We start from the raw sequence: 18,435 nt of genomic DNA, 5'->3' as shown, positions 1-18,435 counted from the left end.
GTGCATGAAGGTACATGAGAAAGGATTAGGGTAAGAGAACAAATGGCCATGATTAATAGGATAAAGTCTCCCATATTGTCTTACTAGACAAAAAGGTGCTCTCTTGTCAAACAGAGATGACTGATGGTAGTTTAACCTGAGGGTTACCATGCTTTAGGTGAGGGGAGAGGTTGAGAAGGAGAGTCCTTCATGGTAACCTCAGCTGGTGCAGGAATCCACCCAGCATTACAAACCTGCTGTTCATGACAAACTGAATTCAGCTAAGCTCTGAAACATTTAAGTCTTATTTTCTTAAGAATCAAACAGTCACCTAGGTGAAAATCCACTGAAGTATTCAGAAGAGAAGTACATTGATTTATGAATCATTCAGGAGTGCATGCATGCTATTTTATGATAGAAAATCATTACAACCTAGTCCGATTAGTGAACACCACTTGGATAATGGAGTGAGCTCTCTTGGCTGACTTGGCGTTTTTTGATCCTTCAATCCTACATGATTAGAACAGAAGTTCTATTCAGCTCTTATAACCCTTCTACGTAGATTCAAGGCTGAGATAGAAAATCAATGCTCGGTCCAAAATTACCTTTATAAATTCAGGCATTTTCCCCCAAAACATATCCATCAGAGAATGAGGCTTGGATTTTAACTTATTCATATCTTCCCTTCTAAACACATAACAGGGACTTGGGACTTGCATCACAGGGCATTGATGAAAATGTTTGTTACTGTTGCTGTTACTACTGGTTCTTAAATTCTATCTAATATTATCAGAACTGACATTTTCAGTTTTGCTTTGCTAATATTAAATATTCAATAAGACTTAATTTGCGACTGTGGAAATGAATTATATTTACATAACAGTTTGATTAATGTTGTCAGTTGAGAACAAGACTAATTTCAGATGGATACAAACTTTAAAGAATTGAACATTTAAATTTAGGAATGAGTCTACTTCATTCAATCCATCCTTGGTTTTTTACATTGAAGTATGTTTGCATTATATAAGATGAATCTTCACTTGACCAAGAAAAGTAGCTACATGCAGAAAAATGTATGATTATTTGCATAATTAGGGAATTATTATACACATTTTATCTGCATTGTTGCACAATCTTACCCCTTGGCCATGACATTTTGAAGCACATTCTATCACTCCAAAGACACTGATGTTCTGGCACTGTCGATTTAGGCAAATCTGAGAAAATACAAATGTCTGCATTATTCTAAATAAAGAAAATTGACTATGCAAGTAAACAAAAGAGTGGTGTCTCTGATCAACATTTGAGTTACTTTATGTATTAATTTACATTGTACCACAAGGGATTAGAGAAAAAAATGCTTCTTTTCTATAATCCCTTGTGGTACAATGTAAATTAATATCCAGTCCTCAGAGATCCCTGCTTAAACAACTGGAACAGTTGCATCATTTGCTTTAATATGGAAAATGACATAGAATGTTTAATTGAAGCATAAGCAAAAATAAATATTGAGCCAATGAAACAAATACATTCAGGAAAATGATCAGAAGAAAGACCAAAGAGTTTATTTTTTAAGAGGTGAGGGAGTCAGAAAGGGTTCCTGATTCTTAGGCAAATCTGGGCAGTTGAAATCAATAATGGGGCAAGGCAAGAGGCTGCACAAGATGCCAGAGCCAGAGGGACAAAGCATTTGGACATGACTTGGGAGGTGACAGGATTACAATGCTAGAAGAGGCTGTAGAGATAGGGAAGGATGAGCCATGAGGGATATAAGGCACAACAATAAAAGTTTTAACTTTGAGGTGCCAAGGTATCTTAGCTCAGTTGGCTGGATGGCAGGTTTGTGATGCAGAGTAATGATTAGATTAGATTCCCTACAGTGTGGAAACAGGCCCATCAGCCCAACCAGTCCACACCGACCCTCTGAAGAGTAAACTACCCAAACCCATTTCCCTCTGACTAATGCACCAAACACTATGGACAATTTAGCATGGCCAATTCACCTGACCTGCACATCTTTGGATTGTGGGAGGAAACTGGAGCACCCGGAGGAAACCCACACAGACACGAGGAGAATGTGCAAACTCCACACAGTCAGTCACCTGAGGTTGGAATTGAACCTGGGACCCTGGTGCTGTGAGGCAGCAGTGCTAACCACTGAGCCACCGAGCCACTCCCATTGCCAACAATGAGCTCAATTCCCACACTGGCTGACGTTAGCATAAAGGACTCTCCTTCTCAATGTGTCTTCTCCCCTGAGACATGGTGACCCTCAGGTTAAACCACCACCAGCTGTCTCTCTCTAATGAGAGAGCAGCCTTATGGTTTTGTAGGACTTGGTAACTTTAGCTAACTCAGGACAGTGTGTTAACAGAACTTGATGTAGGACAAGGGATAGGCTCAAACCTCTTCAAAAATGAATGACAAACATTTCTGCAACACTGAACTTTTTATTTTGCTTTCATGAAGTCAGGTATTTTATCAATACTTTGATTTGATTTTCATCTTTTTGAAATGAAAAAGCTCAATCATGAACAAGGAAACTTAGAAAAAAAAAGTGCTGAGGATGAAAACCTTTCTGATTCCGTTGATGGATTAATATAGATTGGAGATGGCAGGGAGTGTACTTGAAATCCAATTTATCACTGTGCCAGGACGGTGCTGCTTATACAGTTTAGAAATCCAGTCAAAGACAGGGAAACTAGAATGACAATTGTTACACCCTACATCTGGGAAAAGACTCACTGGCTACAAGCCAGGGACTACAATAACTGGGCAATAATGCTACAGCTAAAACTCTGATTCAAGTTCACATCTAATGAAGTAATCCTCTAAGGCTAGACAAAATACAGTAGGAGGATAAATAATTTACAAATTTAATTTAGTTTGTGCTTTTTAAGTTAAGACTGATACAGATTGTGAACATGAGCATAAATCAGTTGAGCTGACTGGCCTGTTTCTAGGCTGTACAATCTATGTAATTCAAAATGTATTCTACAAACAAAAATGGAGACTGAAAAATGTTTCTAGTTTCAGCTTTTCAAATTTCAGTCAGGTTAACATTCAATGGGTGTTAGACATGAATAGAAAAATAAGGATCACAGGAGGAGTGTTCCTGGCCTCAAACTAGTGAGGTTCAAAAAATGAAATTTTTATGTTCATCCACACAACTGGATTGTCCACCAAGCATAGTGCACAAATGGCATTGAAAACTGGAACAGTACTGTAGTATAATCAATTCTTCCACCTACAGTTATTTAACTTGCTGCACAAGCATAACGTGAAAGAAGCTGGAGTAGGGATTATGAACATTGTGCGCATTAATTATTAGGATTTGGTTACATTTTCTCCTTCTTTGTTAAAATTAATGTATTCACAAAAGTTGCTGCACAGTGAACCAATTGAAATATGTTATTTTCTTCATGTCGATAGGAAACAGTGTTAGACAGCAACTCAGACTTCAGAAACTAAAGTGAGAAGTACAAAACAGGAAAAAGACATTCTTGTTTTTCCATTAGGATCACATACTGCACTGAAAGGGCTGGTTTAATTGAGGAAATGGGATCTTATCCATCAGTTGAAAAGATAGTGGGTGCCCTATGGTGTCTTTTTTAGGGAAGGCGCACTACAATAAGTGTCACTCTGGTACATACCAGGACAACAGCAGGGATTCCTCAGGATTGAGGACCCCAGGATGCTGAACAGATTTAGGACTCAAAGTGTTTATGGTTTCAAACCAATGTACAAATGGCCAATCAGGTGCTGGCAACAGGGAGATGCTGGCTGCAGTCCATATGACATCCATCCATCAGGTGCAGCATCGTCACCGGACTCCCGGATAATGGCAGGGCAAGGATCAAGGGGTGGGTTGCACAGGGTATGGAAATGAGGGGTCAGAAGCAATAATGATCAGATGGTCTGTCCCTCCCCCTTTCCTGGATCACTTGTTCAGGCACTTAGAATATTTAAATGAGCGATACCAACCCCATCCCACAATCCCCTTGGGATCCCACAGGCAGCTCAACACAAGTTTGTTTGTCTCATTTCCTATAAGGTAAGCCCACTCCCAAGGTAATACCATCAGCAGCAGAAAGAGAGACCTGAAAGTGGGTATTAATTGCCTTCCTGCCATGATCTTAATTGGTGTGGAGGTGGGAGCACACCTGGGTCACCATCTGCCTTCCTGCCTCTTGAGTAAATTTCCTACCCCAAAACCCTCCACAAAAATCCACTTTCTAATCCATCCAAACTGTCTACAAGAGATAGTAGCCCCTAAAGTGAGCTTTGCCCATATGGGCAAGTGGCAAGTTCAGGGTACAAATGACTTTGAGCATAAATTCTATTGCACAACAGAAATTCATGTAAGCACTGACAAATGGGAGTCTGCGCTGATATTTTGGTGAGGATTATACTTATACTAGGCCTTGTAGTAGGATTCCCATCTAATCCCGAATGTGGTAGCAAATGCTATCCAGGAATTTGAGCAAAGTACAATAAGAGAGGGTGCTCGCATGGTGGGATGTGTTGTCTTTCAGACTGGATGAAACTTTAAATAATCAAGCTTCTCAGGCAGATGCAGAAGTCCCACTGAATTAATCTAACAGGAGAATTCCCTGACATACAGGTCAACATTATTACTCTCTGAGTGACATTGTGTGTAAACTAAATGCTGTATTTCCTAAGCTAAGTTCACGGCTCCAGTTTCTTCACCACCTGAGCAAACACCTCAAACAAGCATTATGAACCCTTTTCAAACTCTGTGGGCAATAAATGGGGCAGGGATTGATTTTCCTCAAACTGTTGACACCGAATAAAAAAAATTACATGGCATTAAAAATTATTTTTCGATAAATTCTGTGAAGCCAGTAGGAACAGGAGCACTCCTCTGACAGCGGCTGTGAACAGCCATTCAGTGTTTTGCTCCTTTTCTGTTTTCCTGGACCTTACCTGAAGGCCTCTGTTGGTGAGCCTAACATTGATGTCTTTGCTCAGAGGAGCTGTGTGAGTTGGCATAATCAGCCCTGGCAAATCAAGCTGATAGTGCTGAAATGGTTTGAGGAACAGCTCCTATCAATCTTCTTGGTTTAGGTATGCGCTGACTCCATGGAGGCAAATCTACCCCAATATATCTTATTAAGTCACAATATTATTTTAGGAAAATGGTCAGCATTATGAAACTTACAAATACATTGAAAATTATCGCGAATGTCAAATCTTTACAGTTATTCAATATTATCAATTTAGTCCTCTATAGGAATTCCCACTGCAACGAAAGGTCAGTCAACTCATATTTAGCAACACAAAATCTTGTCTAAAGAGAAGAATGCTTACTCGAATGAAGGCTCAATAAATGAATGATGATGGCTTATTCCTACCTTCCCCTCTCCACATTTGGTGCCTGTTAGTACAAGCCCTGGATCAGGCATATCATCCCCTAGATAGACATGTGTGCCACGGCACAAGATCTTTCCACCTTCTTGCAAGGGGATGTTAGTTTCAATGGAGACTGCATTTGTCCCAATGACAGGGCGGCTCGCTCCTCCCTGACATTGTATTTTTCCACATTGGGCATCTCTGTTAAGAAAAGTAGACAGACTGTATAACTGAGGGCACAGTCCCATAAAGTGGAAAGGTGATGGCTACAAATTAAACTTCAGAATCCAGAGAATAGTTAAGCTTTAGGGGATTATGTCAATCCATTAACATTAAAAATATCATCTATTGTGCTAAAATACTCAGCTAAATCCATGAATTACAAAGAAGTGATATTTTTATATCTTTGAACATCTTCCAAAATTTCCATTTTGTAAGCAGATCACACAGCACACTGAGAATTCTATTTTTTTTTTACTGATGATACACATTACAAAGTGCATTGAAAGGGAAGTACCTGTAGAGAAATCCAAATTAATCCTTAATTTGTAATACTCTCTCTATATAAAAGGTTTTTATTTAATTGAGAGTTGTTCATGCTGCCATCAGAAGATTCTCATTTAGTATAATATTTCTTTCCATATTTCCTGAACCTGGCTGTTTTGATTGACTAAGTAACAAACAGGCCTCAATTTAGTTTGTAACTTTGGAAAATGTTCAACTTGCAGTTCATTTAAGTAATGTATAGTCTGAGCTGCCAAATTTACTAGGCAATAAATAAATAATGAGGCTCCTGTGCACTGAATAAACGATTAGGCCTCAAGTGAAGTTGTTCTTGTGCGTGCGGGTAAGACATTTTTGCTGAATCGACAGCTTCTCATATACATATCAATATTCTGCTGGCAGAATTTATTCAACCTTCTGCAAAGATGGTTTTGGCTATTACATTTTAAATTTAAAAGCAAATAATCGTGTTTCTCCTGTTAACTGCTGAATGAAATCAGCAGTGCATTTGCCTTTAAAATAAAGCTTTAATATGTTTGTTGAGCTTTATATTAAAATTACTATGAATTAATCGCATGAGCTGCTTGCACCTTCATTTGTTAGTTTTGTAAGACTGACACTATAAAATAGTTGTCATATACCTAAGAATTTGTCTGCAAATTTGCGATTGTTGATCGTCAGTCTCTTTAAAGTATTAGGATGACTCTAAAAAGAGAAACATTTTTTGTTTTGCATCTATGGGTACATTTGCAGTTCAAATTTAAGGGAGGGTGAACTTTGCAGTCAGCATTGAAGCAAAGGCTCTTGTTGCTGCCATCAAATGTAGCTGCCTGCAAAGATCTGATGATGTTTTGGTTCAAACATCCCATTTTGAAACATCCATTTGAACCTTGCAGCAATTCAAGGACATCCCCAGGCATCTAGCAGGAGCTTATGGCTGGAAGCAGGACAAATAGCCAATCAATTTGAAGTATCCTCATAATCAGTAGGAAAGTAAAAATACTGAATCTCTTCACTTTTCATTTTAAATTTTACAAATGCCACAGTAAATACTTTGGATAGGAACATGGAATTTAGCTAAAACTGAATGATCTTCGCCATACTTTTAAAACAAAATAGAAATATATGGAGTTTCTTAACATAATGGGAGCCATGTGACATTCAACTAATATAAGACTACTCTCTCAGGGCTGTTAATAAATATTGTGAACTAAGTTTGCAGTTAAACTTAATTACATTCAAAAAGTACCACACTTTCAAGAGTTTTAATGGCAAGACATAAAGGGTAAAAGTATAAGCTCTCACTATTCAATTATTTCCATTTATTGCAGTCATGCGGACTTCAATAATGTAGGGGAAATGGAGAGTACTGATAGCTACTGCTGAAAATTTGGGACCAAATTAGCACATGTGGATTGCAGAAGCTGCTGCCAGAGACTGGACAAACTTGGTTTGTTTTCACTTGAAAGTCGAAGAATGAGGATGACTTGATCAATATTTCCAACATTATAAGTTCCATGGATAGAATCGATAGTCTTTTTCTCAGGGTAGAAACATCAATTACTAGGGGACATAGGTTTAAGATAAAAACGGATAGGAGATGTGTGAGGCAATTTTTTTTAACTTTTTAGGAGGGTGGTATGTGCCTGGCAAGCAGGTAAGTTGATAGAGCTGGATACAATAGTAACATTTTTAAGAGGCATTTTAAAAGACAGATATGAATTGGCAGGGAATAGAGGAACACAGACCCGCGTGGAGGCAAAAGGTTTTCAGTTTAGAAAGGCATCATGTGCCTGCATAGTCTTGATGTGCTGTACTGTTCTGTTCTTTGATGGTAAAACACTGACATTTTTACTTTCATTACAATGACAAAGTCTGGGCCAAAATTTCCTCCAGATTATCTAAGATTTTTCACCTAGTCAGTTTAAGTGTTGGCAAAGAATTGTTGATTTTGTAAAATAGGAACAGCTATTTTTAACTGATTCGTAGTATAGCTCTGTAATATCTAAAAACAATACTATAAGAAGGCCTGTTATTCTTATCTGTTCCAAAGGTGAAACCAAAGCCTCTCTTTGACTGCTACCATAAAACTCAAGGGGGCAATTTTCTCTGAATAATTTAGCACTAAAGAGCCTCTGAGGTACCACCATTTGATCTGAAGCTGAATCACCAGTTTAGTCTGTGTTTAGTTTAAGCCAGCATCTTGAAAAATGACTTAAAGCTTACACTATGAATGACCACCCAGACATTTGTTAAGGGCTGATTGACACATAGATTGCTTGCGATCATATTAATGAATAGTGACTTCACCTAATCTTCCAATAGTGACCCGCTGATTAGGAATAAACGAGAAAAACACAGAAAATGCAGGAGAAACTCAGCAGGTCTGGCAGCGTCTAAGAAGACAGAAACAGATGATAACAATTCAAGTCTGATATGACCCCTTCAGAACAAACAGAAGAGGTTGCCACCCAGGTCAGTCCAGTCTCAGTCATCTGGAGGAATGCACAGCACTGGAGAAAGAAGATTAATGACATTCTCCACTTCACCAGTGTTAATACCACCATCTTCTCTCTGATATCTCACATTCAATGTATCTCTGTTACTGTATCCACCTCCCATATGGCTCATGATCCACTGGTCTATAGCCAGGAACATCTTCCCTGACTCACTGTCAGCCAATGCAAACTCCGACACCAATAACCCTGCAGGCCCCCTGCACTGCTATTAACTAGTTCAGGATACCTCCCCACCTGCATCAGAATTATCAGCTATGCCACCCACTTTCATCTCCCCTACAATACACCTCTCTCTCATTTGAGAATGAATGCAGCCCCTCAAGGGCAAAATCAATATGGGTGGTGGCCTATTTGATATTCAGCTCCTCACCCTTTACATACAGAACATTCGGACTTAGAATGGCTGCCTGATCATTTCCATGCCTTTGCATATGAATTATCTTGATTTGCTATGCTGAGGCCCCCTGAGTGAAGGCTATCCCCTTTGTGGCCCACTGGCAATCATGGCAAACTTCCTTCCTCTGTGTCTTTGCAAAATGGAAAGGCAATGTGAGCATTCAGGTATGGTCAAAGTGAGTCAGCACTATGACAGTGAGTGAAGAGCCCAGAGATACAGCCTGACCCAATCCCTGAGCTGAGTCTTTGTCCTGAAGCACAAAATATCCTTGCTGCAGCATTACAACAATAGTTACTGGTACAGCCTGAGGTGCAGCACTGAAGTGCAGAAGTGTCCAGTAATTGGATTGGTGATGTGCCTTAAAGGTTGGAGAGGCTGGCACATATCGGATATCAATGCCCATGGATGTGGGATGCATGAAATTGGTTTTTGGATTAGTGATGCTGGAAGAGCACAGCAGTTCAAGCAGCATCCGAGGAGCAGCAAAATCGACGTTTCGGGCAAAAGCCCTTCATCAGGAATAAAGGCAGAGAGCCTGAAGCATGGAGAGATAAGCTAGAGGAGGGTGGGGGTGGGGAGAAAGTAGCATTGAGTACAATAGGTGAGTAGGGGAGGGGATGAAAGTGATATGTCAGGGAGAAGGGTGGAGTGGATAGGTGGAAAAGAAGATAGGCAGGTAGGACAAGTCATGGGGACAGTGCTGAGTTGGAAGTTTGGAACTAGGGTGAGGTGGGGGAAGGGGAAATGAGGAAACTGTTGAAGTCCACATTGATGCCCTGGGGTTGAAGTGTTCCGAGGCGGAAGATGAGGCGATCTTCCTCCAGGCATCTGGTGGTGAGGGAGCGGTGGTGAAGGAGGCCCAGGACCTCCATGTCCTCGGCAGAGTGGGAGGGGGAGTTGAAATGTTGGGCAACAGGGCGGTGTAGTTGATTGGTGCGGGTGTCCCGGAGATGTTCCCTAAAGTGCTCTGCTAGGAGGCATCCAGTCTCCCCAATGTAAAGGAGACCGCATCGGGAACAACGGATACAATAAATGATATTAGTGGATGTGCAGGTAAAACTTTGATGGATGTGGAAGGCTCCTTTAGGGCCTTGGATGTAGGTGAGGGAGGAGGTGTGGGCACAGGTTTTGCAGTTCCTGCGGTGGCAGCGGAAGGTACCAGGATGGGATGGTGGGTTGAAGGGGGCATGGACCTGACCAGGTAGTCTCGGAGGGAACGGTCTTTGCGGAAGGCGGAAAGGGGTGGGGAGGGAAATATATCCCTGGTGGTGGGGTCTTTTTCGAGGTGGCGGAAATGTTGGCGGACGATTTGGTAGGGTAGAAGGTGAACACCAGGGGCGTTCAGTCCTTGTTACGGTTGGAGGGGTGTGGTCTGAGGGTGGAGGTGTGAGATGTGGATGAGATGCGTTGGAAGGCATCTTTAACCACATGGGAAGGGAAATTGTGGTCTCTAAAGAAGGAGGCCATCTGGTGTGTTCTGTGGGGAACTGGTCCTCCTGGGAGCAGATACGGCAGAGGCAGAGGAATTGGGTATACGGGATGGCATTTTTGCAAGAGGTAGGGTGGTAGAGGTGTAATCCAGGTAGCTGTAGGAGTTGGTGGGTTTGTAAAAAATGTCAGTGTCAAGTCAGTCGTCATTAATGGAGATGGAGAGGTCCAGGAAGGCAAGGGAGGTGTCAGAGATGGTCCAGGTAAATTTAAGGTCAGGTAGGAATATGTTGGTGAAGTTGATGAATTGCTCAACCTCCTGGCGGGAGCACGAGGTGGCGCCAATGCAGTCATCAATGTAGCGGAGGAAGAGGTGGAGAGTGGTGCTGGTGTAATTACGGAAGATCGACTGTTCCATGTAGGCAACAAAGAGACAGGCATAGCTGGGGCCCCTATGTGTGCCTATGGCTACCCCTTTGGTCTGGAGGAAGTGGGAGGATTTGAAGGAGAAATTGTTAAGGGTGAGGACCAGTTCAGCCAACCGAATTAGAGTGTCGGTGGAAGGGTACTGTTGGGGACGTCGGGAGAGGAAAAAATGGAGGGCGTGGAGGTCCTGGTCACAGCAGATGGAGGTGTAGAGGGATTGGATATCCATGGTTAGATGAGGTGTTGGGGGCCGGGGAAATGGAAGTCTTGGAGGAGGTGGAGGGCGTAGGTGGCGTCTCGAACGTACGTGGGGAGTTCCTGGATTGGGGGGATAGAACAATGTTTAGGTAGGTAAAGATGAATTCAGTGGGGCATGAGCATGCTGAGACAATGAACCCTGCATGAAATTGGTGCCCATGGAATATGCCCTGAGATGGTGTCCAACATGGAGGTTCTTTGGATCAAGCAGTGAGCTGAATTCTCCAGCTATCTGCTCTGATCTCCATATCAACTTTTATCATTCAGCTTGTATGGTAAGTTTTGTAGATAGAAGTGTGAATATTAAATGAGGCAGGTTGGACCATAAAAAAACAATTTAACAATCAATAACCCCCCGAACAATGTGCAACTTGCTGCTGCCAAGTGAGAATCTTCCCATGCTGCTTGTGAAAAGCATAAAAGATGGAATGAAATACTCCTGAAGTCAGATTAGCCTCACATGCCCATCCAATTCTGCCACAAATGTGGCCATAGTCCATGTACTCAGACCTCTATAAGCCCTAAGTCTGAACAAGGTATGTAAAATTACAAACGTTCATTAAAAATTAAAGATTGTGGATTGTAATCAAAAAAGGAATTCACATTCCCAATGTATGTGGTGAGTTTGTAAAAGGTATCAAGAAATAGTGTTTTGTCTTTCAAATACACTCTTGTATAAAAACCCATCAGATGAAATCCTGCCTGGGCCCTGAGAATTATTTTGTACCTCAGCTTCCCAGACAGGTCAGCACAGAACCACTTTTCACCTGTATTACAATCTGGTTGTTCAAGCTAATTTGGAAATAAAGGTCAACCCACAGGCTGTATTGACACAAAAATGGAAAGCAAGGTCAGTTTATTGCATAAAAGCAAATTACTGCGGATGCTGGAATCTGAAACCAAAAGAGAAAATAGTGTAAAATCTCTGCATGTCTAGCAGCATCTGTAAGGAGAGAAAAGAGCTGACATTTTGAGTCTAACTGACTCTTTGTCAAAGCTTTAACAATAGGTCAGTTAGACTCGAAACGTCAGCTCTTTTCTCTCCTTACAGATGCTGCCAGACCTGCTGAGATTTTCCAGTATTTTCTCTTTTGGTGTCAGTTTATTGCATTTTGTTTGAATTTTTCTGTTTTGAGTGTAACAAATGCTTCTTAATGTCACCATCTGGTTTGAAATATAGTTTCAAGATTGCACATAGCTTTAAAAACTGAGAGCTCTACATTACTTGACAACAGCAAGACTATCCTTCTTGCTGCTTTAATAAATTTATGCATAGCAATCCAGAATTGACTTGGGATATTTTCACAAAAGTATCCGATTGCTGAAATTGGAAATAAATGAGATGTTACAGCTTCAATGTCTGTTTTTTTCTTGGTCAAAAGGCTTTTTCCTATGAGCTATGGAATTCAACCACCAGGGCCCAACTGGAAACATTCTCTTCATGAAAATACATTCATGAAAATTTTGAATGAACTTTAACTAAATATATCTCTGTGAGAATGATGTGCAGCATTTATGTGCTCAGCCTGCATCAGATGTGCACTGTAATGGATAGGGGGCCCTGTAGTAGTCCAGGACACCCACCTAGGTTCGATATTATGCCTCCACATTCCACAAACAATTGTTTAACAAGAGTTTCAGGTCTCTTTGGGTAAATGGTTTGCAGCTGATTACCGTTTGTACTGTGCATGCTACAGTTAGTCTTCTCAGGTGCAAAGCAATCAAACCAACAGTGCTCAAATGGATTTCTTAAGGTTCCCACCCAAGTCATACATTTGATACTTGTTTCTTAACTGAACATGGAGCCAGGAGGAGCCTGGCATTCTGGCCAGTGGAATGTTTTCTTTGCGCTGGGTGGGGTGGACTTCTCAAAATGCCAAGATTACAAGGGGCCCACCCTACCACCACCTCCAATTCATGACTAACATACAAATGAGGAGTAAATTACTGCAGATGCTGGAATCTAAACTGGAAACAGAAAACGCTGGAGATCACAGGATCATTGCAGCATTCATGAAGAGAAAGCAAGCTAACCTTTCGAGTCTAAATGAGGAGTCATTTCAACTTGAAACCTTAGCTTGCTTTCTCTCCATGGATACTGCCTGACTAACCATCAAATGAAGCTTGTGAAAAATTTTGCTGTACTCCAGTCATTAGTTTCTTTAGATATATGCAGTGGGCTTATGACCTGGCTCACACCTTCTTTCACTAATATTTAACTTCCAAACCTTTGCATTTCCTCAAAAAATATGATTGTTCGAATTTAAATTAAAAATGTCCCCACGCCAAACATTCTGCTGCTTAAGAATATAGATACCCTTGCTAGTTCAGCACAGAAGCTAGTTTTCTTTTAGGGCAATAGAGTGCTAGCTGCTGTAACTAACCAGAAAACAGGCAACCTGAGCAAAACCATCAATCTGAAAAAGGGTCTCAGGACTTGAAATGTTGACTCTGTTTTCTCTCCATGCTGCTAGACCTACTGAGTTTCTACAGCAATTCCTGTTTTTTTGTTTCAGATCTCCAGCATCCACAATACTTTGTTTTACTGTATCAATCTGAACTGCTGGGGGAGAATGGAACAGTCTTTTCACTAATTGGTGTTGGCTCCTAAAGAAATCTGATGTTATTCTTTGGTAATTTGATCTAAGCTGCTTGCAAAATCAGGCAGCAATGTAGGCAAAAACATTAAAGTTCTGGAGAAATTAGGGAATCAGAGTTGGACATCTATAAAAGATTTTCTGGGAACTCGAATAAGTGGATAAACGGCTCTATTGTACTAATAGAAAGTGAATCATTACAGAGATAGAACTAATGTGAGCCATTGGAAATTTCAATGCCATGGATGTAAAGTAAACTCAGATTAGCCAGAACAAGACATCATACATATTTAATTAATTTTTAAGGAATAATGATTTTGTCATTGTAGAAAATCAAGACTGGTGGAAAATTAAATGCTGATTACAAATAATATAGGGAGAAAGTGAGCACTGCAGATGCTGGATATCAGAGTCAAAGACTGTGATGCTGGAGAGAGACATTGGGGAGTAAGGATGCCTACTTGCAGAAGGCTTCAGAGAACACCTTCAGGACATATGCATACACTTTAACTCCCCCTCCCACTCTGTCAAGGATATGCAGGTCCTGGACATCCTCCACTGTTAAACCCTTACCATTTGACATCTGAAGGAAGTACGCCTCATCTTCTGCCTTGGGACCCTCCAACCACATTGAATCCAATGTGGGTTTCACCAGTTTTCCCATTTTCCCTCCACCCACCTTATCCCAGATCTAACCTTTTAACTTGGCACCACCCGCATGACCTGTCCTACCTGTCCATCATCCTTCCCACCTATCCATTCCACCCTCCTCTCCGATCTATCACCTTCATCCCAACTTCATCTCCCTATCGCATTCCCAGCTACCTTCCCCCCAGCCCCACCCCCTCCCATTTATCTCTCAGCCTCTCTCATTCCTGATGAACAGCTTATGCTTGAAACGCCGATTCTCCTGCTCCTTGGATGTTGCCTGGAAGGCAGTGCTTTTCCAGCACCACACTCTTCAACTACAAATAATATAACTACATTACTTGACAACAGAATTTTATGGCTCTAAACACAGCATCATTTACCACAGGCCTTTAAGTTTAAAAAATATATATAAGAACAGTGTAGGAGAGTAAAACACTTCACAGATACACTGTTCCTAGGTCACAGATGAAATAAGGTGGAAGAGTTATATCACAGCTAAATAAAAAGTAAAACAGGCCTCCACCCTCTAGTTTACTTAAATTTATACTCATCTAAAATTCTCATAACACGTAAGAGGTACTAACACTTCAAAGATGAAATCCTCCAATTGTGGGGCAGGTAGTATATAATAAAGTCACCCGATATAACAAAACCAAGTGATGTGTGCTAAGTAGGGAGTAGATCCAAAGGCAGTGATGAAAAATACAAAGCTAACAGGAAGTTTGTACAAGTTTCTGTACATTTTATATGTTTTTACATACAGTAATTACAGAGCGGAAAAGTCTTCAGTCAACTGTTTGTGTCTTGAGAAGATGCAAGATGTATGTTTGTACCTGATGTCACACTTTGCAAACAGACCAGTCGAGTCCTTCCCACAATTACCGTATGGGTCACCTGCTGAGTTAACTCTTTCAAAGCAGATTCCAGGGGCAGGTTTGGCACCTGAAGGAGTTGGAATAATTTCAGTTACTTTTATGAATACATCTCAAGATGGACAAAGTCCTAAGAAATGGACCTAGCTTTCATCTTATACCAATGACAGAGCTAAACTGGTGAATTATGGAGGAATATTGTTCACTTATTAGAAATGTATTTGGTGTAAGGATTTCATAAATATAACATTTGATTTATGGACATTAGGTACAGAAGTTAAGCTTTTCATATCTATTTGGAAAAATCTCTGATCAAAATGAACCAAAGAATCATGTCAAGAACCATCTATTCCTCACTAGTTTCAAGTTCACGTCATGGTAATATATGCTGCAAACGTCTCACCAACTGGAGTTAATACCACTTCATTAACATCTGTGCCCTTGTGTAGAAAGGCTGATTATCAGCCCTGAAGATAGCACAACCATTTCTCCAAAGATCCTCTATAATAATGGCAACTATTTTAGGTAGACATTTGTTCCTGGATGAGAAATTTCCAAAAGCCTTCTGACAAGGTTGAACATAAAACATTATTGCGTAAAGTAGGAGTTCATGGTATAGGGGGCAACATATTAGCACAATGAATGATTGGATGCCAGGCATGAAAACAGAAAGTATGCAGATTGATGTGAGTAAGTGAGGTTCCTCAAGGTCTGTGCTGAGCCCATTACGTATTGTAATTTATATCAATGACTTGAAGGACTTGTGGCTAAATTTGCAGTTGGCACAAAGATAGGTAGGAAAGTGTGTTGTGAAGATGACATAGCAAAGATACAGATCAATATCGATAGGTTAGTGAGTGTGTGCAAGAACTTAGTAGATGGAGTATAATGCCAGAAAATGTGAAGTTGGTTACTTTGGCCATAAGAATAACCAAGTAGAGTATTCCTTAAGTGAAACAATTGCACAGATGCCACTATCCCATCACCAAGTCACTCTTTATTTATGTGCGCACTGTATATGGTGTCTCGACTGAGGGGACCTTCTGTCAACCAGGGTTCCCTGATTGACCCAGGTTAACAACCCCAATACAGAATCACATAGTCAATGAGATCCATCTGGCCATGGTTCCAATCACTACATCAAACTTTACATAAACTGTAGAATTCAAGGTGCAGAGAGATTGAGGTGCTCTAGGGCATCAGCCACAATGTGTTAGTATGCAGATACAGCAATGAATTAAGAAGGTTAATGGGATGCTGGAAAATGAATGTAATAGCAAGGATATTTGGCTTCATTATGCAGGGCAATGATGAGATCACACCTCGAATACTGTGCGCTGTTTTGATCTCCTTATTTAAGGAAGGATGTAAATTTGTTGGAGGTAGTCCAGCAGAGATTTACTAGATTGATGCATAGAATAAGCAGGCTTTTTTACAAGGAAAGATTGGATAGGCTGCAATTTCTTTGACTATACCTTTTGAAGAGTGAGGGATGATTTATTTGAAATTGATAAGATCTGAATGGTGTTGACAAGGTGAATATGGAAAGGATGTTTCTGTTTGTTGGTGAATGCAGAACCAGGAAACACTGCTTTCCAATTAGGGATAATCCTAGTAGAAGAGAGATGAAAAGAACATTTTTCTCAGAGAGTTGTGTGGCTTTGGAACTCTACCTTAAAAAAATATTTAATGAAACCATTTCTACCACCTTTTGAGGCAGAGATAGATAGGCAAGGGAATCAAAGGTTATCAGGGATAGATATGAATTCAGAATACAATCAGAACAGTCATGACCTTATTGAATAACAATGCACACTTGAAGTGTTGAATGACCTACTCTGCTCCTAAGTTATACAGAGTCGAGAAGTGGAGCGCTGGAAAAGCACAGCAGGTCAGGCAGCATCTAAAGAGCAGGAGAATCGATGTTTTGGGCATAAGTCCTTCATCAGGATTTTTAGGATGAGAGGGGGGTGGTGGCTGGAGGAAGGGGGCTTCTTCCCCCACATTCCTGAAGGGCTAATGCCTGAAACATCAATTCTACTGCTCCTTAGATGCTGCCTGACTTGCTGTGCTTTCCAGTGCCACCCTTTTCGACTATGATCTCCAGCATCCGCTGTCCTCATTTTCTCCTAAGTTATACATACAATATGACATTGTAAAGGGCTCAGATCCATAACAGCAATTTTAAAATCTTGTCTTGAATACATTCAAAAATGATCATACAATGATCAGTCAATAATATTCTATGCTGTATTAGATTTAAAATCACGATTTACCTGGTCCCCAAAGAGTAATACACTGTTGCTCATGGGTCTGACATATCCCATTGTAACAGTAACCATCCTTCTTATGACAGGGTTGCCCATCGTGCAGATACACATTGGCTGGACAATGTGCATTTGTTCCAGTGCAAAATTCGGGCAGATCACAAGAATTGCTGGAATCTCTGCAAGGGGTTCCTGGTGGCTTCAGCTGTAAATATATATTAACAAAAAAAAATGCATCAATGGGCTGAAAGTTACATCATGTATTTTAAATGTTTGAAAACAGAATGATGGTGTAAATCAATTTATAGTACATGTTAATCTTAACATTTAATGTAGATTCAATAAAATTTTTAAGCAAATTTAAAGTGGGTATATTTAAATAGAGACAATAAAATTGTGTGACACCATGGGAGTAAACTCAGCAGAGACTCTCACAACTCTCCCATGCCCTTAAGACCATTTTTCTCAGGTTTCTTTGCATCTAGTATGAAAACTGTGGCAGACAGATATGATAATTCATCCCTATGTGTTGCATATTCATCATTATTGCTTCAATGATACAGTATCCTACATATGCCAGTATTATGTTGCTGGACTTGTAACCCAAAAATACTGACAAATAATAGAAAACACAAACTCCAACTCCACTGTGGCGGTTTGAGAATTGGAATTTAACCATCATTTTCACATTTTGTCACAGGCTGTGGATAAAGGAAGCACTTACTGTTCATCCCTAATTTCCCTCAAGAAAGTGTTGGTGAACAGCATTCTTGAACTGCTGCAGTCCACGTGGTATAAATATATCTGTAGCCCTGACAGAAAATAAGTTCCAAACTTTTGACCCACAACTACATTCCCACTACAACTAGATATAGTTAGCAATGCTTATCAGTGCCATCCACATTGTGAGAATGAAATAAAAAGATGGACGGGTTTCTATAGTTACAAGGCAACAGGACAATGGAGAGAAAGTTTAAATAGCATTGTAGAAGTTGTTTCAGAGGAAGACATTGCAGCAATGTCCATCATAGGTATGATGTCCTTTAACAAAATGAGGCTACAACATGCATTTGGGGATCTGACTGGCTTCTTAAGCTTCTCGAGGTTTTAGAGTTCTTTAGCAACTATCATTTCCCACCCCAACATCTCTCTAATGATAAGCTC

At 40.5% G+C, this 18,435-nt stretch overlaps 1 protein-coding gene across 6 annotated transcripts in view; it reads right to left on the bottom strand.

The window, feature by feature from the left end:
* LOC132826253 (disintegrin and metalloproteinase domain-containing protein 12-like) overlaps positions 1 to 18,435 on the bottom strand; it is a 350,675-nt gene that overhangs the window by 39,360 nt on the left and 292,880 nt on the right. For all 6 annotated transcript variants that reach the window (XM_060841979.1, XM_060841976.1, XM_060841980.1 and 3 more), the window contains 4 exons: positions 17,281 to 17,476; positions 14,966 to 15,074; positions 5,355 to 5,553; positions 1,119 to 1,196 (listed from right to left, as the gene is read on the bottom strand). In XM_060841979.1, coding sequence (XP_060697962.1) covers positions 1,119 to 1,196; positions 5,355 to 5,553; positions 14,966 to 15,074; positions 17,281 to 17,476 — 582 coding nt within the window. The remainder of the gene's footprint in view (positions 1 to 1,118; positions 1,197 to 5,354; positions 5,554 to 14,965; positions 15,075 to 17,280; positions 17,477 to 18,435) is intronic.

Source organism: Hemiscyllium ocellatum, chromosome 22 (assembly GCF_020745735.1).
Source record: "Hemiscyllium ocellatum isolate sHemOce1 chromosome 22, sHemOce1.pat.X.cur, whole genome shotgun sequence".
In the NCBI taxonomy this organism is placed as follows: domain Eukaryota; kingdom Metazoa; phylum Chordata; class Chondrichthyes; order Orectolobiformes; family Hemiscylliidae; genus Hemiscyllium; species Hemiscyllium ocellatum.
The sequence above is the reverse complement of the archived record's forward strand: the minus strand, read 5'-3'. Positions and strand labels throughout refer to the sequence as shown.